General features: G+C 41.3%; 2 protein-coding genes across 2 annotated transcripts in view; one reads left to right on the top strand and one right to left on the bottom strand.

Annotated features, from left to right (window-relative positions):
• Nucleotides 1-478: 478 nt before the first annotated feature.
• Nucleotides 479-3,726, bottom strand: FBXO48 (F-box protein 48). Its single transcript, XM_002709826.5, has 4 exons — nt 3,608-3,726; nt 2,597-2,936; nt 1,443-1,780; nt 479-967 (listed from the first exon to the last, which is right to left on the bottom strand). Exons 3-4 carry the CDS (start codon nt 1,746-1,748, stop codon nt 806-808), a joined length of 468 nt encoding a protein of 155 aa, XP_002709872.1. The 5' UTR covers nt 1,749-1,780; nt 2,597-2,936; nt 3,608-3,726; the 3' UTR covers nt 479-805.
• A 170-nt stretch (nt 3,727-3,896) lies between these two features.
• The window catches only part of APLF (aprataxin and PNKP like factor), a 133,113-nt gene continuing 109,867 nt past the window's right edge, over nt 3,897-27,142 (top strand). The window contains 2 exon segments of the mRNA XM_002709665.5: nt 3,897-4,219; nt 19,966-20,037. Coding sequence (XP_002709711.2) covers nt 4,124-4,219; nt 19,966-20,037 — 168 coding nt within the window. The 5' untranslated portion in view covers nt 3,897-4,123.

Here is a 27,142-nt window from a genome sequence, read left to right as displayed (position 1 = left end):
TTTCAATATAAAAAGAAAAACAAAACAAGAGCTCCAAGTCCTCTGCCTTGGAATTTAGGAGCAATACACTAGATGGTGCTATAAGGCTGTCAGAAAGTTTTACCACCAGTAAGCAGTGTGCCCCTGCTGGTAGCAATTAAGTATTCTGAAAGCTTTCCATAGATTTTCAGCTCCTGCAAGCAACCCTGGATTTGTAGTAAAGTAATGGGAAAAGCTTCATACCTAAAATAAGATTAATTTGAAACTAAACCATAGGTTTGACATATTTTAGAACAGTTTCACTATTTGGCAATTCAATCTGAATTCCATGGAAATAGAAATTTTAAAGTTACTGAAATGCAAATTCACGGAAATCTGCTGTTAATTTCACTTGGCTAGTTTTCCCATGAGACTGATTATTTCTACTACTTGATGAATCTTTAAGTCAGTTTCTTCAGGTGGCTTCCTGAGTTTTCAAATAATCATTAAGCAGAAAACACCAATCAAATTTTATCATTGAAAGTACTGACACACTAACACAAAGACATGAAACAATACATTCTGAAATTATTCCATCAATATTTCTTATGAAAATAACATTTCATGATTTTCCACATTAAAATAAACTCAGAAAACTATTTTTTACTAAAGTGCAAAAAATAAAAATAAAGTTTTACCATGATAATACTTTTTGTTTTCTTTTAAATATTAACTATTAGAAAGGTGACAGAAAATGGGCAGTTTAAGATGTACCTTTTGCAACAATCTAAGAGTCATTTTAGTTTTAAACTCTCCAGGTTAGGAGATCTGTTTCTGATTTTTCTGGTTATCTTTCCAGCTCTGCTTCTAGAATCTCCCCCCATGTATCTGCATCCATGGGGTACATGATTTTCTCTGGAAGGCTAACTGGAGAACTTATGTTGCTGTATCTGCCACTTAGCCATTCATGTTTCACTTTACTCTTCTGGTAATTCCTTAGTAGTATTACCTGCAAGAGGTAAACCATCATCATTAAAAAAAGAACGCAATAGTGGTTGGTTAGTGAATTTGTTTGAAACTAGAAAAGCTGACTGAAGGGGCTGAAAAGAAGACTGAAGATTCACACTGACACATATATTAATAAATTTATGTGAGTGTGTATGAGTACAGAGTGAGCCAGAATTTACTGGAAGTTCTGGATAATGTGGAGTGAAAAGAAGTAGCTACTCTCCTTCTGGTTAACAGGGAAAAAAATGCCGAATTCAGGATCCAAAAAATGTAAAAGGATGGATGGGAGATAGATGGAGACAAAGTGGTTGGCAGGAAAAGAACAGTAACTCAACTTTAACCCATTTCCAAGTCAACACACTCTGTGCACTATTTGGCACATACAATCCTACCTTCTCCAAACAGAAGTGAGAACCGGCTGAAATCTGCTCCCACAGCATGTCATAAACACTACACACTGCACAGATTAGACTTACCCTCCAGGAATAGCCACGTTCCAGGTCGCCATCTATTTCTCTCTGGCACACAGTTCTTACAGTCAAGCAGTGAGGTTTCCATAAGGAGTCACAGTTTCTTATTGCATAATTCCAGCTCCTGCACGTCACTGACGCCCTGCACAAACTCCGAATGTCTAGCTGACTGAAAATTTTAAACGTGACTTCTAGAGGCAGCAGTTCAACAAAGTTATTTTGACTCTTGTTTCTTTCCTTCTCAGCATCCACAGAGTTCAATTCTAAGGCAGGAGCTCTTGAATTACTGTTCCTCTTAGAATTTTTCTGCATAGCTTGATGTTTTAGTTATCCTCATGGGCAACCTAAAAGGCAAAGGTTAAATACACTCAATCTCTTCAGCCCAGACTGTAACTCCTATCCCGAGTCAGATACTTTTTGTTTATGATTTAATGAACTGTGACTTTCTTGACACAGAAGCTGTGTGTTCCTGCAAAGATGAACAGTGATGACATGTGAGATACCCAGTCTCACATTTGAATTTCACATGGGAGGCACTCAACACAGGAAGTTAATCATGTTTTTAATAAACATTTTTGGCAAATGAATATGTTTCAAAATTTTTGGTTTTGTTCCCAAAGATTAGTATCTAAAAAAAAAAGAAAGAATTCTCTACACGCCTGATCATGTTTATTTGGTGGTGGCAATGCTTCTGTGAGAACACATTCACGTATTTATCACAAATACTTTAGAAAAATTATGAGTCAATAGCATTAAATTCCTGAATCCTTGCTGTTTGTGCGAAGTGATACTTAATCACTAAGCTCTTCAGCTGCAAATTCTGACTTAACCATAAACCAGCTAGACTTTATTTATATAAGAATTACCTATTCATACCTAATGTTTGGGTATTCACATTTGATACAAATACTATCTGAAATGGACAAGAGGATGAGATCTGGGTTATAATAATGCCAAATTTCAATTATTCAATGTTATTATAAGACTGGTATTTTGGAAATGGCTCCTTGAAGGTATGCTACAGGCGTTAGTTAATTATGAGCTACGGATGGGTCACTGAAGCTATCAAGCAACAGCAAGGAACATCTATAAACAATGTCTATAGCTCAGTAGCAGTAGCATCGATAAAGAATGTAAAAGTCCCATTTCAGCTAATTTACCCAAGGCTCCGGGTGCAGGCTCCTGAAATCAGTTGAAAGCAGACTAGGTGCATCACCCCTCCAGGGACACTCCTCGGCAGTCAGCTCCTCTACTCACAACCAGTTTATTCCATTTGGCATTTCCTTCCACGCTGGGAGGTGGTGACACGGAGGAGGAGTTTGAAATTCGGCTAAATGCTTCTTTTAACTCAATGAGTAACAACGCAGATGCGCTACTCAGGCATATGTTTCAGGATGTGTCTCTCATTCACATCGCGGCTCTCATTCAGCAGGCTGTTTACGATCCATATTAGCCGCGGTGGTTGGAAGGGAGGAGTCTTCGTTCAACAGAGGACTTCCTCTCCAGGGACAGGGGGAAGTAAGAAAGCAGGTAAAAACAAGAGCAGGAGTCAAGAGCAAGTTCTTGCCACACACCTTCCTCCCTCCCATCATCAACAGAAACCAAAGCCAAAGCGCCACGTTCTCGGGTAGAATCTCGCATTAGGAGAGCGTTTCGGTGCGTTTCGGGGTTTGCCACTTCGCCCAGGAGCTCACTGGGGAATTCTCAATCCACAACAGGGGCTGCCGTGGCGAGGTCCCCGGAATCCACTAGGATGCCCGGAAAACTACCTTTTCCCTTTATGAATCAACCTTTGCTGAATTACCTCTCCAGTTAAGAGAGAGCTCGTCCCCCTCACCATGTCACTCGGAGGGGTGGGTCGGAGGCAGCGCATTCGGAGGGGTGGGTGCCGCTCGGCTCAGGCTGGCTCTCAGCGGACCCCACTCCACCTGGACCCTGCAGGTCGGGGCGGGGGGAATGACCCCACGTCCCATCTGAGCCACCCTCCTTGTGTGCCCGACAAGGCTGCAGCAGCTGCCCGAGTCCTAAGAACACCAGGCACTGACAAGATACACCGTCAGTGCTGTCACCACGACTCCACGCCGCTAAAAGACGGCTGGGCTTGCGTCCGGACCGCGCCCCTGAGCGTGCCGGCACCTTCGCTACCCGGAAGGGAAGACCCTCCTACTTACTGGGCCGCGGTGACTTTTCCTCCCGCGGTTTAAATCCTCCGAAATTCGAATCCCTCCCCATCGTCCACCACATCCCGCCCACTCTAGCGCCGCCCTGTGACCTCGATTCGCACAGGCGTAGAGGGGATCGCGCACTGCTTTCTGGGATTGTAGTTTTTCTAGGGCGTCTCAGCTCAGGAAAGGCAGAAAGGAAGGGACTACAATGCCCAGCATCCTCCGGGCCCGCGGGGTGGTGAGAAGGGATGGGGGGGGTATAAGCCGGGGCTTTTAAACAATAACGCGGAAGACGTGGTGGGGGAATTCCCTAGTGCGTCACTGGCCCAGGTGGAGGGACGGGACTCCGGAAGCAGCCCCGGGGCCTCTGCCCTGAGAGCACAGAGCATTTCTGAGCCGGGTCTTCACTCCTGTCACCCCCGTGTCTTTCCGGGGGCCTGGGCATGCCTCGCGCGTGTCTGTGGGAGGCGGAAACGGCTGCGGGGGCCGTCTACTGGCGAAGGGGCCTAGTCCTCATCCGCCATGTCCGGGGGCTTCGAGCTGCAGCCGCGGGACGGCGGCCCCCGGGTGGCCCTGGCGCCCGGGGAGACGGTGATCGGCCGCGGGCCACTGCTGGGAGTAAGTGTGGGAGGGGGCTCGGCTGGCCCGGAGAGCCCTGCGAAGACCCTCCTGGCTAGGCCCTGCCTCCGGCCCTGGCCACATTCCCCACCACGTCGATCCTGCCTGTCTGCACTTTAGACGTTTGGGGGCAGCAGTTTTTCAGTCCAGTGTAATCACCCACAAACAGTTATTAATGTTGTCTTTGAAAAGCACCTGCTGTATTGTCATCTTATCCAGAGGTTGGCAAACTGTGGGGAGGGGGATGGAGGGTGGGGGCGCAAACCAAGCCTGTGGCTGTGTGGGCCAGTAGACTCAGAATGGTTCTTAAAGTTTGAAACGTAAAATGTAAACAAACAAAAAGCCTATTTGCTTTTCGGGAAGAATGGCTGCACCAAAGGTGGAGAATATTGTGTCTTGGCCTGCGAAACCCGAAGTATTTACTGTAGTATCTGGCGCTTTACAGAAGAAATTGACGAACCCGTGAACTTGCCTCTTCCAGGCTGAATTAGGCTCTGGCCTCTTTCGCAGAACTGCAGGGGCCTTTTATTACAATAGTGTTTTCCGGTAATATCCATGGCTAACTCTAAAATAGTGTGTATAGTGTTTCACGGTTAAATAGACTACGTAGGCCAACTTCTTTAATTCTTTCAAAACTTTCTTTCAAGACTCTTTGCACTCTTTTATCTTTATTGTTCAGATGGGAAAAGTGATCCACAGATCATGTAAAGGTCATATAGAAACTTTAGGACTCATAGTAGCACCAAGTTATATATGCTTTGTACTGTCTTTGGGAGGTAAAGGAGTCAGAACATTTGTATTGCCTACTGGAAGGCTGTAGTTCTCACACTGTTAATCTGTTTGACACCCAGTCTTTTCTGTTGGCACCCACTTTATGGAAAACCTTTAGCAGATGGTGAATGAGATGTGGACCCCTTCTCTGGGCATCTTCTCTTGAACTGGTCATTCTGTGTCCGCCAATACCAGGGAGCAAGAAGTGTGGGCTGTTAACCCTGGTTAACTGCCAGTGCCTGGGGGGCCCACGGGTTTCTGGGAGGGCCCTTCTGGGAGCAGGAAAAGGAGTGGTAGTTTAAGGTTGTCTTGTGGAAGTTGGACCTTTAGTGGTGAGTGTGTCTGAAGGTTGAAGTTCACATGGTGTTTAGTTTTAGCTATTTAAATGTGTAACATCCTATTATTTTCCATAGTTTATTAACCATAATAACATATGAAAGAACTGCCTGGGAGATTTTTTCTTTTCTTTTAAATCCCCTGGTTAGAAAGCTTCATGGAGTATATGCTTCACCTGACAGTCATATGTCTAGGAACTAACGAGTTTTAACTTGAAGTCCTGTCACCAAAGCAGAGTCCTGTGGGTCTGGTTAAAAGGTTATTGGATTTTAGGCCTGTGCAGGCGACTCGGTGCAGATCCTTGCACTATTCGTACCTTGTTCTTTATATTAAGAGCTTGCTAATGTGAGATGAACCAGTTTTCTGTTTTTGAAAATGTTAAGTTGGGGGCTGGCATTGTGGCACAGCGGGTTAAGCTGCCTTCTGCAGTGCTGGCATCCTATATGGGCACCGGTTCAAGTCCCAGCCGCTCTACTTCTGATCCAGTTCCCTGCTAATGCACCCGAGAAAGTGGCGGAAGATAGTCCAAGTGCTTGGGCTCCAGCAACCTCATGGGAGACCTGGATGAAGCTCCTGGCTTCTGACTTCGGCCTGATCCAGCCCTGGCCATTGTGGCCATTTGGGGAGTGAACCAGCGGATGGAAGATCTCTCTCTCTCTCTCTCTCTCTCTGTCCCTTCCTGTCTCTGTAATTCTGACTTTCAAATAAATAAATTGTTAAAAAAGATGTAAAGTTGTAAAAGTTGGTCAGTTATCAGGGGTTTGCTTTTCCTTTTAAAATAAACATTTAGCCGGCTCCGTGGCTCACTTGGCTAATCCTCCGCCTGTGGCGCCGGCATCCCATATGGGCCCCAGGTTCTAGTCCCGGTTGCTCCTCTTCCAGTCCAGCTCTCTGCTGTGGCCCGGCAGGGCAGTGGAGGATGGCCCAAGTGCTTGGGCCCTGCACCAGCATGGGAGACCAGGAAGAAGCACCTGGCTCCTGGCTTCGGATTGGTGCAGCACCGGCCATGGCAGCCATTTGGGGGGTGAACCAATGGAAGGAAGACCTTTCTCTCTCTCTCTCTCTCTCTCTCTCTCTCTTTTTCTCTGTCTGTAACTCTACCTGTCAAATAAACATTTAGTAATAAGATTCTATTGCTAAATTTGGTAGATATTAAAAGTGGTTATGGATGACATCAAAGAAAAAAATGAGGAACAGGCAAATCACCTTGTAGGTTTTCAGAGTTTGGAGCTGACAGGTGCACTTGTTTCTCTTCTGTGGTGTTGAAACACAAGGTGAAGGTTGCTGTTTCAAAGACAGCAGTGCCAGTGAGAATTTTCTAGTATGTGAGAGAGAAGACTTACTTCTAAGTGGGAAAACTCAGGAAGTTCATTGTAAATTTCTGTGCATCAAAAATGATTAATATTAATAAGGATGGCTCTTTTTTTTTTTAATTTTAGAGGCAGATTTACAGATAGACACAGAGACACACACACAAACACATCTACTAGTTCACTTCCCAGATGCCTGTAACAGCTGCATCTGGAGCCAGGAGCTGCGAACTCAATCCAGGTGTCCCATGTGGGTGATAACGACCCAACTACTTGTGCTATCCCCAGCTGGCTTCCAGGGTCTGCACTGGCAGGAAGCTGGAAACAGGAGCTGGAGCTGGAGGTTGAACCTGAGGCACTCGGATGTGGGATACAGGCATCTGAAATGTTAGGTTAAATGCCTGCTCCAGTAAGGATGACTTTTGTACTCTACAACTTAATTGTCCATGTTTTCCTGAGAAAAGCTTCATAAACCTTGATTACCCCACAGCATAAAGGTTTATAATTTTGGGGCATAAAACTCTTCATAGTAGATAGGGGTCCATGTTGTGGCATAGTAGGTAAAGCTGCCACCTGCAATGCTGACATTCCATATGTGTGCTGGTTCATGTCTAGGCTGGTCCATTTCCAATCCAGGTCTCTGCTAATGGCAGTGGAAGATGGCCCACGTGTTTGGCCCTTGCCACCCACATAGGAGATCCAGAAGATGCTTCTGGCTGTTGGGGCCACCTAGGGAGTGAATGAGTAGAGAAAGATTCTCTCTTTCTCTCTGTCTCTCCTTTCTCTCTAACACTATCAAATGAATAAATAAATCTTAAAACAAAAGTTTGACAATGACAATGTCTTTTTGTCTTTACAGTGGCAGAAAAACAGCGGAAAAGTCTGTCACTTATAGGGACTTTCAGTAAAGAAGCAGTGCTACCAGCTTCAAAGTTTAAGAAGCAATGTTCGAAATGAATTGTTAATGCTATTCCTGTTTTGATTAATAAGTTACTAAATTCAGAAAGGGCCGAGGGGTGAGCATTTGGTGCGTGGTTATGACGCTGCTTGGCATGCCTGCATCCTATATCAGAGTGCATGGTCTGGAGTCCCAGCTCTGCTTCCAATTCCAGCTTGCTTCTAAAGTAGCTGGGCCCCTGAACCTATGTGGGAGACTTGGATGGAGTTCCTGTCTCGTGGCTGCGTCCTGGCCCATATCCTGCTTTTGCAGGCATTTGGAGAGTAAGCCAGCATGTGGAAGATCTGTCTCTGTCTTTCAAATAAGTAAAAACAAACAAGCAAACAAAAAAAAACCCAACTTGATGAATATGTACTGTAGTTGGTTGAGAAGAAATAAAGGGAAATGAAGATGAATGAGAAATCCTTGCTCTCTAATTTTAATAGGCATGAGAGACTGTATACGCATGTAAGTGAACAGGTTGTAATCGGAAATGAGGATTGGAGCTAGATAGTGCTTTATGTGAAGTGGGAGGGAGGCAGGAAACAGGACAGTAGTAAATGATGACCACTATACCTCAGGGTTGGAGAGGCCACAAAAAGGAGGCTCTGATTCAGTCCCTGCTGCTTGCCCCATTCCTATCTAGTAACAGATGTGTCATACTGTTGTGTTTTTATTTTTTTTTAGATATAATTCCTGATTTCTTTTTATTTATTTGAATTACAGAGAAAGAAAGAGGTCTTTCGTCCACTGGTTCACTCCCCAAATAGTTGCAATGGCCAAGCCTGGGCCAGGCTGAAGTCAGGAATTTTTTCCAGGTCTCCCATGTGGGTGCAGGGGCTAAGTACTTGGGTCCTCCTCCGCTGTTCTCCCAGGTGTGTTAGCAGGGAGCTGAGTCAAAAGTGGAGCAGCTGGGACTTGAACCAGAGCCCATATGGGATGCTGGCATTGCAGGTGGCAGTTTATCTGCTGCACCACAATTCCTGATTTTTAAAAGGTTACATTTAATGAAAAGTTTTGTTTCAGTATCGTAAGCCAAGCACAATGATAGCACATAATGCAGAGAAGTAGAAGAAGGAACCCACACTTAAGATGAGGGAACTTGGTAACACTGAGCTGGACTTTGAAGTGTTAGAATTCTGAGTTGGGATTTTGGTAGGTGGTCAGTGAGTTGTTTGGAGGGAAGGACTATTTAGGCTAAATGAATGATGATTTACAGCCATAAGATTTGAACCTGTATGGCATATTGGATGATTGCGTAAGTGCTGACTAGACTTGTGGGGTAATCACATTATATAAATGATCTCATTTAAGTTTACAAACATTGCTTTTTAAAATATGTTAATTTTGGAGCCAGCATTATGAAGTAGCGGGTTAAGTCATCACTTGCAGCACTGGCATCCATATGGGTGGCCAATTTGTGTCCCGGCTGCTTCACTTTTGATCCAGCTCCCTGCTAAGATGCACCTGGGAAGGCAGTGCAAAATGACCTGAAGGCTTGGGCTCCTGCACTCTCATGGGAGACCTGGAAGAAGCTGCAGGCTCCTGACTTCAGCCTGGCTCAGCCCTGGCCATTGTGGCCATTTGGGAAGTGAACCAGCAGATAGATGATCTCTCTGTCTCTGTCTCTCTCTCTTTGTAACTCTGCTTTTCAAATAAAATAAAAACTCTTTAAAAATAAAATATTATATTTTAATATATTATATAATAAGCATAATAAAATAATTATATATAAAATATATAATAAAATATTATATTTTAATATTAATTTTTAAAAATAGGCTTGCATTTATTAGAAAGTTTTAGGTTTATGGCAAAACTGAGTGGAAAGTACGGAGAATTTGCCATAGTTTTTCCTTTTCCAGGATGTTCTATAATTGGAATCATACAATATGTAGCCTTTTCAGATTTCACTTAGCTTTGTACATATGAGATTCATTCCATCATGTTTTTTAATTGCTTGATAGCTCATTTATTTTATTGATTTCTTTTATTTGTAAGGCAGAGACATAGTTCTGTCCACTGGTTCAGTCATCTGATACCTACATCAGCCAGGCCTGGACCACACCAAAGCTAGGAGCCAGGAACTCAATCCATCTCTCAATGTGAGCAGCAGGTTCCCAAGTATTGAACTATCACCTGCTACCTCCCAGGATGCACGTTAGCAGGAAACTGTGTTTGGGAGCAGAGCATTGCAATCCAGGCATTCTGGTATAGGATGCAGGCAGCCAAGTGGTGTGTTAACTATTACCCCAAACTCTTACCCTGACAGCTTGTTTCTTTTTACCACCAAATAATATTTCATTGTCAATGTACCATAGTTTATTCAGTTGCCTGCTGAAGGACATCTTGGTTGCTACAAGTTTTGTAATTATAGATAGTGCTGCTATAAATATCCATCTGTAGGTTTTTGTGTGGATGTGAATTTTGGGTCATTTGGGTAGATAGGAACATAGTTGCTGTATCATATGGTAAGAGTATGGTGAGTTTCATAAAAAACTGCCAGGGGCTGGCACCATGGCACAGTAGGTTAATCCTCCACCTGCAGTGCCGGCATTCCCTGTGGTGCTTGTTCTGGTCCCGGCTGCTCCTCTTGTCCAGCTGCCTGCTATGGCCTGCAAAAGCAGTAGAAGATGGCCCAAGTGGTTGGGCCCCTGCACCCTCATGGGAGACCTGGAAGAAGCTCCTGGCTCCTGGCTTTGGATTGGCACAGCTCCAGCTGTTGTGGCCATTTGGGGAATGAACCAACCGAAGGAAAACCTTTCTCTCTGTCTCCTCTCCCTCTCACTGTAATTCTAATTCTCAAATAAATAAATAAATCTTAAAAAAAATAAAAAGGGGTGGCACCATGGCGCACTAGGTTAATCCTACTTCTGTGGCACCGGCATCCCATATGGGCACCGGTTCTAGTCCCAGTTGCTACTCTTCCAGTCCAGCTCTCTGCTGTGGCCTGGGAAAGCAGTGGAGGATGGCCCAGGTGCTTGGGCCCCTGCACCAACGTGGGAGACCCGGAGAAAGCTCCTGGCTTTGGATTAGCGCAGTTCTGGCCGTTGCGGCCATTTGGGAAATGAACCAACAGAAGGAAGACCTTTCTCTCTGTCTCTCTCTCTCTCACTGTATGTAACTCTACCTGTCAAATAAATAAATAAAAACTTTAAAAACAACAACAACAAAAAGAAACTGCCAAACTATTCCAAGTGGCTGTACTAGTTACATTCCCATTAACATGAGTGAGAGTTTCTGTTGTTCCAAATCCTTGCCAGCATATAGTGTTGTCACTGTTTTGCATTTTGGCTTTTTTTTTTTTTTTAGATTTATTTATTTGAAAGGCAAAGTTACAGAGAGAAGGAGACACACACACAAACACAAAAAGGGAGAACTGTCTGCCAGTTCACTCCCCAGATGTGTGCCATGACAGGTGCTGGACCAAGCTGAAGTGAGGAGTTTCTTCCAGGTCTCCCTTGTGGATGCAGGTTTCCAAGCACTTGGGCAATCTTCCACTGCTTTCCCAGGTGCATTAGCAAGGAGTTGAATGGAAAGTGGAGCAGCTGGGACTTGAACTGGCACCTATATGAGATGCTGGCACTGCAGGCTGTGGCTTAACTCATTGTGCTACAGCGCCCACCGTGGATTTTGGCTATTCTAATAGCTGTGTAATGAGTTATTTTCATAAAATATGAAATACTTCACAAATTCACGTAGATGGAATTAAAAGATAATGTGCATTTCCATGAACTTTTCAAAGACCCTTTGTGTATGTGTGTGTATAGATGTATGTATTCCCACACCGCACCCCTGTAAGTCAGTGCCTCCAAATTCTTACCTCTGATTTCCTACTGTTCAGCCTAAATGTGCTATCTTCTCACGTACCTCTGTACTCTGGTAATTTGACTCTGTAGGTGTATCTCAGTGACTATATTTGTAATTTGTAAAAGTCTGAAGACGATTCTGTTGCAAAGCCCGAGTTGAGAACCACTTGTGAACATACTAAGTAGAAGACTTGGTATAGGAATAGTTCTCTAACGAATGTGTGCTGAGCTGAACTGAATAAAAATATAACTACTCGGAAACATTAATTTTCCAAATCCCAAAAGGGAATTTAAATCCAGTTTGATCTTCCTAAGCTCTAGTCATGTTTTTATTCACTGTATTACCTCCATTATCATACGTTAATAATAAGGATAATGTTCTCAGACTTTTATAGCATTCATTGTGCAAGGAGCGTTGCAAACCTGGATGAGTAGAAATTTCAGTGACATCAAGTCCTCAAAATCCCGTTATATAAGTTAATGATTCAAGTGCATTGAATTAGGAGCTCAGAAATTGTTGACTTTTACGTCTTAAAATTTAGGGGTTGGGGACTCGTGTGATGCAGCAGGTTAAGCTGCCACTTCTGATGCTGGCATCTTGTATTGGAGTGCCAGTTGGAGTCCTGGTTGCTCTGATTCCAATCCAGCTTCCTACTAATGTGCCTGGGAAGGCAGTGAAGCCCAAGTGCTTGGGCCTCTGCCATTCATGTGGAAGACTTGGATGGATTTCCTGGATCCCAGCTTCAGTCTGGCTCAGCCCTTGCTGTTATAGTCGTTTGGGGAGTGAACCAGCAGATGGAAGATTTTCTTTCCCTGTTTCTCTCTCACCTCCTCTCTCTTTTCATCTCTGTGTCCCTTTCTCCCTGTCCCTCTTTCATGATCTGTCCCTCTGCCTTTGAAATAAATGAAAATTAAAAAAGTAATTTGGAGCTGGGCATTGTAGTGCAGAGGGTTACACTGCCGATTAGGACACCATACTCCATTTCAGAGTACCTGAGTTCAAGTCTTGGCCACTCTGCTTCCAGTTCAGGTTTCTACTAGTGCATCTTGGTAGGCAGCAGTTGATGACTCAAATGCGTGGGCCCCTGCTACCCACATGGGAGACCCAGATGGAATTCTGGGCTCCTAGCTCCAGCCTGGTCCAGCCCTAGCTATTGTAGGCATTTGGGGAATGGACCAGTGCTGGAAAATCTCTCTCTCTCTCTCTCTCTCTCTCGTAGCTGAGAATAAATAAAAGTTTAAAATCCAAGTGATCTACATTTCACCAGTACTGTGAATTAAATAGGTGTTTGTGTGGTAACCTAATAACCTAATTACCATTTACACCATTATTCTTATGGGGAAGTATATTTCAAAGAACATTTATGAGTATTAACCTTTTAGAGAGAGCTTATTTATTAATTGGAGTTTGCACAGAGAGCTTTTGGCCAAAATCAAGTCCGTTTCCTCAAACTTGCTCTGTCTTAACATCAGAAACTGGATTTTGGTAGATTCCAACTGAAATAGATTAAGCATCAGCCAACTTGCCCTGTAGAGGAGTTAGACCAGTTTCTCATCAAATGTTCATTCCAGCACAGTCTCAGAGTTGGTGACTGAGCTCTGGAGTATGTGCTGGGCCTGACAATGAGAGCTCTCAGGACAGCATTTTATGGTTTGTAGATTTCTTTGCAATAACCAGTCATGATTCAATTTTGGTTTTAATTTTGGGTTTATTTACTTTCCACACACACAATACACACAAAAGTGTGAGGAAAGAATCTTATGCACATTATGCTCCAAATAAATCATATTCTTCATTAAGTATATATGCATTCTCCCAAAATATTGGCCCAAATCCCACACTAGATATATTAGGTTGCTTTTTGTTACTTTAACTAAAATACCCAGGAGGAATTTCTTGGGAAATAAAAGGTTTATTTCAGCTTTCAGTCTGGAGGTTGGGGTTCAGGATTGGGCATCCCCGTAGCATGGTGTGTGGTGGAGACTGGTCATGGTGGGTGCAGAGGAACTAACACATGGTGAGCCAGAAAGCAGAGAGAATAGCTAAGTCAAACTTGAGTTCAATAATCAGCCCTTTCTAAGAACCACCCTCTCAGGGCGTGCCCCAGGTGACTTAAAGATGTCCAGAGCCAGACCACCACTCTGAGACCATAATTAGATCAAGTCTCCACCCTCAATCCATCAACCATTAACATTAGACATCAGAGTTTAAACATCTGCATGAGTTTTGGGAAAACTGTTGAACCCATAATACTAGGTGATTTTGTTTTTGTCCACCCTGAAAATTTGGATTTGTCAGTTTTTTGCCTATTGTTTATAGAGCAAACTAGATAACCTTGTGGGAAAACCTGTAGATGAGAAAATATTATATAAGATAATTTTTTTGTTTTATCAGCTCTTGGTGTATAATACAGTTTATACTGAAAAATAAATGTTGCTTATTTTCTGTTCTTAGGTTTATAGAAGCCAAGCTAAATGTGAACTTGGAATTCATGAGATATATTCTACAATATTCAGAAATTTCTCTAGGAAAACATTTTAAGAAAATTTAATTGGTTTTGGTTTTTCCATAAATGTTGTATACAGTCAAAAATGAAATGAAACATAGCATTCTATTGTATTTCAGGATCCAGTTGCTTTTCTACTTTTGTTCTACTGAGTTTTTTTTTTTTTAATTTTTAGAATTTTGAGAACAGTAGTCAAAACATATAGGTCAGGAATTTGATTCAAAATACCTAAGCATTTCTGCTGGGAGCAGAAGAAAATCTTCATTTTGTTGATTTCATTAAATGCCACAAATAAATGTTTGGAAGAAAACAAATCATAAATATTTCTTTCCTGTTTTTATTTTCTGGCACAATCTTCATGTCTTAAAATAGAGAAAGGACTTTCATATATATCATAAGCATTATAATGGGTAAAGGATTCATTTCAAAACTGAAAATCAAGGATAAGTGATCCATGCAGTATCTTTTATATTACAACTTATTGCATAGTCACAAGTGAACAATATAGAGTTATATAGAAACATCTTTGTTCTTGGATTTTACATATTGACATATTTAGGCATGCAGTGTACTTTGAAATATCTCCAGGGAAAAGGAAAACAAATGTATGCACACACACACACTACAAAAGAAAAATCAGTTTCTTTTGTGAATAAACTGTCACATTTATGTTGCTTGTGGCCAAAAGCAACTTCAATTACTACATATTACTCTAACAGCTGTTATACCGACATTGGACATCTAATAATGAATTCATTTTTGCTTAGCCTTCAGAAAAGGAATATTAGAAAGCAGAAAATCTGACTAAATTGAGCAATGAAGTATAAGAGCTTTTCTTTTAATATTACAAGAATTACACAACATATGGCAGAAATTGATAAAGGAAACCCTGGAGAATGCACAGACCCAAGTGTGATGCTGAAGTCACTACTCTTGGTTAGCCACAGCTCCAATTATGGCAGTGTTTTTTGTTTTGTTTTGTTTTTTTTTTTCAGAAATTGTAGGAAAAATCGTTTGTTCTTGAATTCTGTATATTGTTTCTTGAATGGGGACAGGACTGCTTGTCTTCCCAGGCACATTAGCAGGAAGCTGGATTGGAAACAGAGCAGCTGGGACTCAAACCAGCGCTAGATATGGGATGCACGTGTGCTGTAAGTGGAAACTTAACCTGCTGTGCCACAGTGCTGGCACCCAGTTCTATCATTTCTTTAATTTTGGCTGGTTTCTGTAGGGAAAAAGCTTATCTTCCCAGCCCCATCAGTTTAGTTTAGTATGAACTTGAGTTGAGTATGAACTCATGGATTATTTTAGTATTCACTGTGCTACATTCTGCTGTCGCCATTATTCTTTTCAATGCCCACATTATTCCAAAATTGGCCTGTGAGCATCTTTTCACACTGATACCTTCATCCTTGGGACATGTCCCCATCAGTTTTTGAGCATTTCCTTGTTGCCTGGTATAACGACATGTCATAGGTCCATAACATGCTTTTTTTCTGCCCCAGACCTGGAAGCAGCCATTTTTCCAGTGATTTTTTTTTTTTTCAAATGGGAAATGGTTCTTAGAAGCCAAGTTCTTTGTTATTGATTATATTGATTATATTCTGTCTTCTATGTGTCCTCATTCAGACATGGTACCTTTTCTGAGCTTATTGTACCTGATTCTGGGTATTTTTAAGCACCTTCTTTTGGATTCCCTACTAGCTGGGCCTCTTAATGCTGGATTTGAGATTTGTTTTCAGTATTTCCCACTTGGGGTGTGACTAAATTTATCTGTGAGTGATACTATTTCTGTGCTGGCACTCCTAGTCCTCCACCCTCTTATTTCCTTTCCTCCCAGTTGCCACCTGACTTTTTCTGCTTCAGTATACATTATGGAGCTTGATCTAGATTTGGTGTAAGTTCATTTTCAGACATCTCTGTTTCCAGCTGTGCTTTACCTGTGGGATATGGTTTTAAGATTTGCTCTATTTGGCTGGTTCCGCGGCTCACTAGGCTAATCCTCCGCCTTGCGGCGCCAGCACCCCGGGTTCTAGTCCCGGTCGGGGTGCCGGATTCTGTCCCGGTTGCTCCTCTTCCAGTCCAGCTCTCTGCTGTGGCCAGGGAGTGCAGTGGAGGATGGCCCAAGTGCTTGGGCCCTGCACCCCATGGGAGACCAGGAGAAGCACCTGGCTCCTGGCTTGGGATCAGCATGGTGCGCTGGCCTCAGCGGCCACTGTGGGGGTGAACCAATGGAAAAAGTAAGACCTTTCTTTCTGTCTCTCTCTCACTGTCCACTCTGCCCGTCAAAAGAAAAAAAAGATTTGCTCTCTTTGTTGATTTCTTTGATTAACCTTAACCTACAGGAACTAGAATTCTTCAATTTTAACTGCTTTTGTGGCTAAGATGTGATATATGTCTGACTTTTAACTGAACTTTTTTTTTCTAAGATTTGTTTATTTATTTGCAAGTCAGAGTTACACAGAGAGAGAGAGAGGAAGAGAGAGATAGAGAGGTCTTCCATCTGATGTTTCACTCCCCAATTGGCTGCAACGGCCGGAGCTGCGCTGACCGAAAGCCAGGAGCCAGGAATTTCTTCCAGGTCTCCCACATGGACACAGGGGCCCGAGGACTTGGGCCATCTTCTACTGCTTTCCCAGGCCATAGCTGAGAGCTGGATTGGAAGTGGAGCAGCTGGGTCTCGAACTGGCACCCATATGGAATGCCGGCTCTTCAGGCCAGGGCATTAACCCGTTGTACCACAGCGTCAGCCCCTAACTGAACTTTTAATTTAAACTTGGTGACTCTTGGTCTTCAGTAAGGAAACATGAGTAAGCCTTCAATGTGTTTTGAAGTATGTTGTAACATTTGTCCCTACCCTAAATGGTCTTTAGCTATTTTTGAGTCCTTGGATTTCTTTGCTTTTTAATAGCTTTTCCTTTCAATTTGCAGACCAACATCAGGCATTTCTCCCCATTGTCAGCGCACTGCCTACTAAACCCTATCTACTTTACTATCTGCTGTGAATAGAGAATAGGGAATTTGGGTAGCACTTTGTTAAACTTATCTAAGAGATTAAACAGAACAGAATGAAACTTGAATCTTCTTGGAATATCTGTTCATTATTAAATAATTCTTCCTGTGTTATTTCCAGTCCTTTAGACAAATAAGCTAGGTAAATTATCTTTAAAAATAAAGTTTTACAGGACGATATTGAGGGAGTACAGTGCTAATAGCTAATAATTTCTTGTGTCCAAACCCTGACCTTGCTGCTTAATTGGCTGTACTGTGAGTAGTTGTTTAACATCTTCGTGCTTCCATTTGCTTGTCTTAAAATGAAGACAATAGAATCTTCTTCACATGATGAGTATAGAACAGTGCCTTGGTCCTGATAAATAATTACTACAGTTCATATATTGATTAATAAGAATGTGTTAGATAATAAGTTCATATAAGGAGCAATGATAGGCTTTGAATAAATTAGGGTATCAGGTCTTCAGGATAGTCTCTATGTTACCTGTCGCTACCCATACTGCTGTGTTGAAATTAAAATGTTTAAAGTTATTAGCTCTTTAAGCTTCTTATTGAGAAAGCTTACTATTTAGAGTTTTAGCTTAAAAGGAAGGTTTATAACTAAATGATGTTAATAAATGATGTCAGTTTTGAAGACTGAAGTACTTATTTTGCACTCTGTAGAGAAGTGTAGCTTATAATGAAATTAACACTGTTGTGGAATCATATGTCCACTAGAGGTCACTTTATACTTTGTATTATTTAAAATAGCTTTTCTTCCTGGTGTCAGTGAAGCCTGCTCAATAGGGAAAGTCCATTACTCCCACGTGGGAAAGAAAGAAGGCAAGTTAAGAAGGACTGTTTCAGGAAGCATCATTATGTTATATAATAATAGACATAGAATATAATATAGGCCTTCATATTTATTGCTCTGATGGTTAGAAGATTGGCTTAGGTTATTGAAGTAGTGATGAGATTTTAGTACCCACATTAGAAACAGAAACTTCTTTTTCCTAGCCGCAGAATAATTTGCGTTTCCCGAGATTACTTTTGAAAGATTACACATAGGTGTAAAATGAATGCTTTCCTCCCATGAGGAGTCTTCAAAAGGTTCGTGGAAATGTGAATTATGAAAAACTACACATGGATTTGAAAGTGTTTTGCACCAAAATTAACTTACCTTTTAATTCCATTTTCCCATAAGCTTTTCATGTATCCCTATATTATTTATTTTTAGTAACAGAACCATAGATTGAAAGTACTGCCTGTTTTTAGTTTCTAACTACATAAAATGTAAAGCATAGCTTTGATAGTATAATGGTGAATCTCAATATTTAATTGAAAATTCCTTGCACATGATAAAGTGAGTTGTCAAATAACTGGTGTCATTTTTGCCCACTGAGGTACATTCTGGGAAAACCAAAGGAGTCTAAATTTCTATGCTCTTTTTTTCTAATAGAAAAGATTATTAGTTTATATTTACTTTTCTGAAATAGCCATTGTGGATAAAAATAGATATATATTTTTAATTTATTTTTAAAAAAGATTTATTTATTTAATTGAAAGAGAGAGGGAGAGACATAGAGAGTGTGTGCACTTCCATCTGCTATTTCACTCCGCAAATGACTGCAGCCACCAGGGCTGGGCCAGGCTGGGCCAGGAGCTTCTTCCAGGTCTCCCAACTGGGCAGCAGGGGCCCAAGCGCTGGGCCATCTTCCGTTGCTTTTCCCCATGCAGTTAGCAGGGAGCTGGATCAGAAGTGGAACATCCAGGACTTGCAATGGCACCTATATGGGATGCTGACATTGTGGGCAGAGACTTTATCCACTAGGCCACAACACAGGCCCTGCTACTAACAGATACATTTTAGATGGGCTGTGTTTAAGATAATTTATTTTAGAGGCTATACTAAAAACTAATTTTAGTTTTGTGGAAAATTCAAGCTTATACTACTCATTCTTTCGTGATGCTTGATGTTACTGTTTGTATACAGTCATAGTGTCAAGTGTGGAGGAAAAAATGAGTTCCAATTCCTGACAATTTCACATTTTGGCAAGTTGTTGCAGAACTGATAGGTTTGATTTTGTTTAAACATTGCTGTAGTCTGCTTTTACAGATAATTTTGGTCTTGATGTGGATAATCTCACAAGTGCTAGATAACAAGGTAACCAAGAGACAGCTCAGATAATTATGGTGTTAAGTGAAGCCGATGCTTAAAATGTTTTCATTATATATCAACCACAAATTAAAAAGGTAATCTTAAATATAGTGTTTATAGTAACAGGGAAGGAATACTTGGCATTTTCAGCATTTAAAGTGCAGTTTTTGAACTTTGGTGTGCAGAAATGGTTATGAGGCTAAGTAGACTTATGTGTCACTGTTGGCTCAAAACAAGAAGCATGGGAGCCAGCGTTGTGGCGCAGTGAGTAAAGCTGCTGCCTGTAACGCCAGCATCCCATTTGGATGCCTGTTAATATCTTGGCTGCTGCACTTCCAGTCCAGCTCCTTGATAATGGCCTGGGAAATCAGTGGAAGATGGCCCAGGTGCTTGGGCTTCTGCACCCAAGTAAGAGACTTCATGGCTGCTGGCCCCAGATCTGCTTATCTGGCTCTCCCTGACCCCAAAGGCTGTAGGCAGGCCCTTTCATTCCATTAACTAAATTGCCTCTTTTAAAAACTTCTGTTTTTTTAGCATACTTTATAATTCTTGTATTTGAAATATTTCCTAAGATGTACATATTAGATGCCCCCCCCCCCCCCAATTTGGTGAATTTTACTGGTAAGAATACCCATTATAAGTCTGTCCTGAGTGGAAATTGTCCCATAAGGTTTGGGATCTGTTAGCTCCTAAGCTTTCAGTTCAGCTGGTTCTGTCATTTCTTCTTTCATGACTTTGGGCAGGTCCCTTAATCTCCTTGTTTTGTTATCTGTTAAATAAGGACAATCATTTCAATATATAGTAATTATTGAATGATATATATTATATATAGCTTACTGGTTTCAGAATTGTTGCTAAGGGATTTGTTTGCTTGATTTGTTTCTTTAAGGAGGTGGCTGTGTTTGAAATTTAATTTTTCCCCTGTAGATAACAGACAAGAGAGTCTCCCGAAGACATGCCATTCTTGAGGTGGTAGGCGGTCAGCTTCGCATCAAACCGGTAAAGATGTTACTAATGTTTTTTAACTTTCTACCTCTCACCCTTTCAGTTATTGATAAGAGATATCTATTTGCTAACATTATGAAAACAGGGAATTAATATCAGAGTATGTCTTTCATATTTTTGAATGAAACTTAATTCACCCCATCTCAACCTTGAACAAATAATTTTTCAAATTTTATTTTTATTGTTTATTTTTATTGCTGTTTTACTCCCCCAATACTTGCAATGATTGGAGCTGGGCTAGTCTGGAGCCAAGAGCTGGGGACTCTATTCAGGTCTTCCACGTGGGTGGCATGTGCCCAGTTACTTGAGCAATCAACTGCTGCCCCCCCAGAGACTGTATTATCTTGAAGCTCAGGAACCAGAGGCAGAAGTCAAACACAGGCACACCAGTGTGGGACTTGAGCGTCTTAACTTCTAGAATAAATGCCCACTCCCTGAATAAATAAATTTAAAAAAGTGTTGTGTCTCATTCTCATTCTGCTTTGCTTGAAAAAGTAATACCTGTAGTCAGCACTCCCTGGGAGCTGCCTGAGCCAATTATTAATCTGTGATCTTCCCTCACTCTCTTATGAGACTTTCTAGGTCATAACTTGGACCCATTTGTATATCCCTAGGACTTAGCACACTGTCCAGCACAGAGTAGATACTTAATGAATATTTGTTGAATTCATGAATAAATGCTATAGTGAGATACATATTTAGCATTTCTAGGGGCGAGTGGTATCATGATTTTTTATGAAAGTGTGTTAATTTTCCAGTTCCTGGTTTCTAGTACCTTCTAATGAACTGCAATGACCCAAAATAAAAAAGTTTGTTTTTGTACTGAAACGCAAAAAGGGAAAGAATATATGGATTTCTAAATTCCTATCTTGCCTTTCTGATAGAACATATTAGTTTGTTTTTAATTTTTTTTTCAAAATAAAAATCATACACCTGGTTCCTCAAGTGAAAGATCCATGTCTTAATCCTGCCCTTCTATGTGATTTACACTAACTCACAAAAGTTTCCTGCTAAGGTGCCTGGGAAGGTGGCAGGTGGTAGCCCAAGTTTTGGGCCCCTGCAGCTCATGTGGGAGACCAGGATGGAGTTGCTGGCTCCTGACTTCTGCCTGGCTCAGCCCCTGGTATTATGTCTATTTTAGAGGTAAACCAGCAGATGGAAGATCATTTCCTTTCTGTTTCTTCCTCTCTCTCTTTCACTCTGCCTTTAAAATAAAACATAAATAACTACATAAATAAGTTTGAAAAAAGATATGTGTGGCCGGTGCTGTGGTGCAGTAGCCTAAGCCTTTGCCTGCGGTGCCAGCATCCCATATGGTTTGTGTCTTGGCTGCTCCTTTTCCAATCCAGCTCCCTGCTGATAGCCTGGGAAAGCAGTAGAAGAGGCCCAAGTGTGTGGGTCCTTGCACCTGCATGGGAGACCCAGAAGAAGCTCCTGGCTTTGGATTGGCCCAGTTCCAGCCATTGTGGCCATTTGGGGAGTGAATCAGCAGATGGAAGACCTCTCTGTCTCTACCTCTCTCTGTAACTCTACCTCTCAAATAATTAAATAAATGTTTTTTTTAAAAAGGTATCTGCATAGCAATATTTGGTGTAGCAAATAGTGTAGTAATAAATTTTCATTGATAAATATATTCTGATATGTTTATACAATGAAATATACTACAAAAGTGAAGATAAATAGATTACAGTAAAAACATGAAAAAAGCATGAATTCAAATCAGGATCATAATATTGAATAGTATTAAAAGTATAGAAAGAAGCAAGAAAGTGATAAAAATCAAAATAATAATTACCTCTGATGGAGCTGAGAGCAGACTAGGATAGGGAAAGACAGGGGACCTCAAAGGTAATAACATTCTTTTTCTTGAATGCAGTGGTGGGTCCACACATAGTACCTATATCTATTATCTTTTTTTTTTTTAAAGATTTATTTATTTACATGAAAGTCAGAGTTAGAGAGAGAGAGAGAGAGATCGAGAGATCAAGAGAGAGAGATCTTCCATCCGATGGTTTACTCCCCAATTGGCCACAATGGCTGGAGTTGCGCCAATCTGAAGCCAGGAGCCAGGAGCTTCTTTCAGGTCTTCATGCGGGTGCAGGGGCCCAAGGACTCGGACCATCTTCCACCACTTTCCCAGGCCATAGCAGCCAGGTCTTGAATCGATGCCCAAATGGGATGCTGGCACTTCTGGCTAGGACATTAACCCGCTGTGCCACAGCACCAGCCCCTATATATTATCTTTTGAAAATTATTATGAAGCATTTATGTGAAGAAGATATAAAGGATAGTACAGTGTAATGCAGCTAACTCTGTTATGCCTAATTACCAAACATTGGAAGACATAAAAAAGAGCACTTATTTTTAAGGAAATGTGTAACTCTAGTTTTGAAATTTAATTACTGTTTTAGGAAACTATTTGAGTTTTAAATTTTATTCCAAGAATTAATGTTTTCACTTTTTTCTTTTTTGCCAGGCAGAGTTAGAGAGAAAGAGCGAGAGCGAGAGCGAGAGCGAGAGAGAGACAGAGAGAAAGGTCTTCCTTCCATTGGTTCACTCCCCTAATGGCCGCTAAGGCTGGCGCTGTGCCGATCTGAAGCCAGGAGCCGGGTACTTCCTTCTGCTTTCCCATGCGGGTGCAGGGACCCAAGCACTTGGGCCATCCTCTGTTGCCCTCCAGGGCCACAGCAGAGAGCTGGACTGGAAGAGGAGCAACCGGGACTAGTACCCGGTGCCCAAACTGGGACTAGAACCCAGGGTGCTGGTGCTGCAGGTGGAGGATTAGCCAAGTGAGCCACGGCGCTGGCCAGAAAAGCTGCATCTTGAACTTGGTGATACATATATAGGTCCTTTATTTCATGTAATGCTTTATTTATTGTTTCAGCAATATCATGTAAGTAATATAGTTTTAATAAAATGCCCTGTCTCTTGAAATAGATTAATTTATCCAGCTACTTGCTAAAAGATATAATTTAGAGAAATATAGATATAGTCTAAAATTGACTTTAATTTTTAATGGAAATTTTAAGATCTTAAAGATAATGAGAATGAGAGGGACAAGTGACTTCTAGTTCATTTTAAAAAATTTATTTATTTATTGGAAGGCAGGGTTACAGAGAGAGAGCTTCCATCTGCTGGTTCACTCCCCAAATGGCCACAGCAGCCAGGTAATTATGGCCAGGCCAAAGTCAGGAGCCAGGAACTTCTTCCAGGTCACCCATGTAGGTTCTGGGTTCAAGTCCTTGAGCCATCCTCTGCTGCTTTCCCAGGCACATTAGCAGGGAGCTGGATTGGAAGAGGGGCATCCAGGATACAAACCAGCACCCAAATGGGATGGTGGTATCGCAGGTGTTGGCTTAACTGGCTATGTCACAGCACTGACCCCAAGTTTGTTTTATTTTAATGCATGGTAAGTATAATTTATTCTGTATTCCCTAGTCATCCATAAATCTTTGATATTCTTGAGCAACTTACATTTATATAGCTGCAATAAAACATTGAGAAGAAAATTTTAGTTTAAAAAACCTCTATAAAATTATATGAATGAATCTATCAAATTTTTTTTTTAACTTTTATTTAATGAATATAGATTTCCAAAGTACAGCTTATGGACTACATTGGCATCCCCCACCCCCCCGATGACTTCCCTCCCACCCGCAACCCTCCCCTTTTCCGCTCTCTCTCCCCTTCCATTCATATCAAGATTCATTTTCAATTTTCTATATATACAGAAGATCAGTTTAGTATACATTAAGTAAAGATTTCAACAGTTTGCACCCCCATAGAAACACAAAGTGAAATATACTGTTTGAGTACTTGTTATAGCATTAAATCTCAATGTACAGCACATTAAGGACAGAGATCCTACATGAGGAGTAAGTGCACAGTGACTCCTGTTTTTGACTTTACCAATTGACACTCCTGTTTATGGCATCAGTAATCTCCCTTTGCTCCAGTCATGAGTTTCCAAGGCTACGGAAGCCTTTTGAGTTCTCTGACTCTTATCTTATTTAGATAAGGTCATAGTCAAAGTGGAGGTTCTCTCCTCCCTTCAGAGAAAGGTACCTCCTTCTTTGAAGACCTGTTCTTTCCACTGGGATCTCACTCACAGAGATCTTTCATTTAGGTGTTTGTTTGTTAGTTAGTTAGTTAGTTAGTTTTTTTTTTTTTTTTTTTTTTTTTTGCCAGAGTGTCTTGGCTTTCCATGCCTGAAATACTCTCATGGGCTTTTCAGCCAGATCCGAATGCCTTTAGGGCTGATTCTGAGGCCAGAGTGCTGTTTAGGACATCTGCCATTCTATGAGTCTGCTGTGTATCTCGCTTCCCATGTTGGATCACTCTCCCCTTTATTTATTCTATCGGTTAGTGTTAGCAGGTATTAGACTTGTTTGTGTGCTCCCTTTGACTCTTAGTCCTTTCATTATGATCAATTGTGAACTGAAATTGATCACTTGGACTAGTGAGATGGCATTGGTACATGCCACCTTGATGGGATTGAATTGGAATCCCCTGGTATGTTTCTAACTCTACCATTTGGGGCAAGTCAGCTTGAGCATGTCCCAAATTGTACATCTCTTCCCTCTCTTATTCCCACTCTTATGTTTAACAGGGATCACATTTCAGTTAATTTTCAACACTTAAGAATAACTGTGTATTAATTACAGAATTAAACCAGTTGTATTAAGTAGAACAGACAAAAAAAAATACTAAGAGGGATAATGTATTAAGTTGTTCATTAACAGTCAGGGCTATGCTGATCAAGTCACCATTTCCCATAGTGTCCATTTCACTTCAGGAGGTTTCCTTTTTGGTGTTCAGTCAGTTGTCACCGATCAGGGAGAACATATGGTATTTGTCCCTTTGGGACTGGCTTATTTCACTCAGCATGGTGTATTCCAGATTCCTCCATTTTGTTGCAAATGACTGAATTTCATTGTTTCTTACTGCGGTATAGTATTCTAAAGAATACATATCCCATAATTTCTTTATCCACTCTACTGTTGATGGGCATTTAGGTTGGTTCCAGGTCTTGGCTATTGTGAATTGTGCTGCAATAAACATTAGGGTGCAGGCCGCTTTTTTGTTTGCCAATTTAAATTCCTTTGGGTAAATTCCAAGGAGTGGGATGACTGGATTGAACGGTAGGGTTATCTTCAGGTTTCTGAGGAATCTCCAGACTGACTTCCATAGTGGCTTGACCAGTTTGCATTCCCACCAACAGTGGGTTAGTGTCCCTTTCTCCCCACATCCTTGCCAGCATCTGTTGTTGGTAGATTTCTGTATGTGAGCCATTCTAACTGGGGTGAGGTGAAACCTCATTATGGTTTTGATTTGCATTTCCCTGATTGCTAGTGACCTTGAACATTTTTTCATGTGCCTGTTGGCCATTTGGATTTCCTCTTTTGAAAAATGTCTATTGAGGTCCTTGGCCCATCTCTTAAGTGGGTTGTTTGTTTTGTTTTTGTGGAGTTTCTTGATCTCTTTGTTATTAACCCTTTATCTGTTGCATAGTTTGCAAATATTTTTTCCCATTCTGTCGGTTGTCTCTTCACTCTCCTGACTGTTTCTTTTGCAGTACAGAAACTTCTCAATTTAATGCAATCCCAATAGTTGATTTTGGCTTTGACTGCCTGTGCCTCCCGGGTCTTTTCCAGAAACTCTTTGCCTGTGCCAATATCTTGCAGGGTTTCTCCAATGTTCTCTAATAACTTGATGGTGTCAGGTTGTAGATTTAGGTCTTTAATCCATGTTGAGTGGATTTTTGTGTAAGGTGTAAGGTATTGGTCTTGCTTCATGTTTCTGCACATGGAAATCCAGTTTTCCCAGCACCATTTATTGAATAGACTGTCCTTGCTCCAGGAATTGGTTTTAGATCCTTGATCAAATATAAGTTGGCTATAGATGTTTGGGTTGATTTCTGGTGTTTCAATTCTGTTCCATTGGTCTATCCATCTGTTTCTGTACCAGTACCATGCTGTTTTGATTACAACTGCCCTGTAGTATGTCCTGAAATCTGGTATTGTGATGCCTCTGGCTTTGTTTTTGTTGTACAAGATTGCTTTAGCTATTCAAGGTCTCCTGTGCCTCCATATCAATTTCAGCATCATTTTTTCTAAATCTGAGAAGAAGGTCTTCGGTATCTTGATTGGGATTGCATTGAATCTATAAATTGCTTTTGGGAGAATGGACATTTTGATGATGTTGATTCTTCCAATCCATGAGCATGGAAGATTTCTCCATTTTTTGGTATCCTCTTCTATTTCCTTCTTTAAGATTTTGTAATTCTCATTGTAGAGATCTTTAACGTTCTTGGTTAAGTTTATTCCAAGGTATTTGATTGTTTTTGTAGCTATTGTGAATGGGATTGATTTTAGCAGTTCTTTCTCAGCCGTGGCATTGCTTGTGTATACAAAGGCTGTTGATTTTTGTGCATTGATTTTATATCCTGCCACTTTGCCAAACACCTCTGAGTTCTAATAGTCTCTTAGTAGAGTTCTTTGGATCCTCTAAGTAAAGAATCATATCGTCTGCAAAGAGGGATAGTTTGACTTCTTCCTTCTCAATTTGTATTCCTTTGATTTCTTTTTCTTGTCTGATGGCTCTGGCTAGAACTTCCAGAACTATGTTAAATAGCAGTGGTGAGAGTGGGCATCCCTGTCTGGTGCCAGATCTCAGTGGAAATGCTTCCAACTTTTCCCCATTCAATAGGATGCTGGCCGTGGGTTTTTCATAAATTGCTTTGATTACATTGAGGAATGTTCCTTCTATACCCAATTTGCTTAGAGTTTTCATCATGAAAGGGTGTTGAATTTTATCGAATGCTTTCTCTGCATCTATTGAGCTAATCATATGGTTTTTCTTCTGCAGTCTGTTAATGTGGTGAATCACATTGATTGATTTGCGAACGTTGAACCATCCCTGCATACCAGGGATAAATCCCACTTGGTCTGGGTGGATGATTTTTCTGATGTGTTGTTGTATTCTATTGGCGAGAATTTTATTGAGGATTTTTGCATCTATGTTCATCAGGGATATTGGTCTCTAATTTTCTTTCAGTGCTGCATCTTTCTCTGCCTTAGGGATTAAGGTGATGCTGGCT

This window comes from Oryctolagus cuniculus, chromosome 2, assembly GCF_964237555.1.
Source record: "Oryctolagus cuniculus chromosome 2, mOryCun1.1, whole genome shotgun sequence".
Classification (NCBI taxonomy): Eukaryota; Metazoa; Chordata; class Mammalia; order Lagomorpha; family Leporidae; genus Oryctolagus; species Oryctolagus cuniculus.
This window is presented reverse-complemented; position numbering and strand designations above follow the sequence as displayed.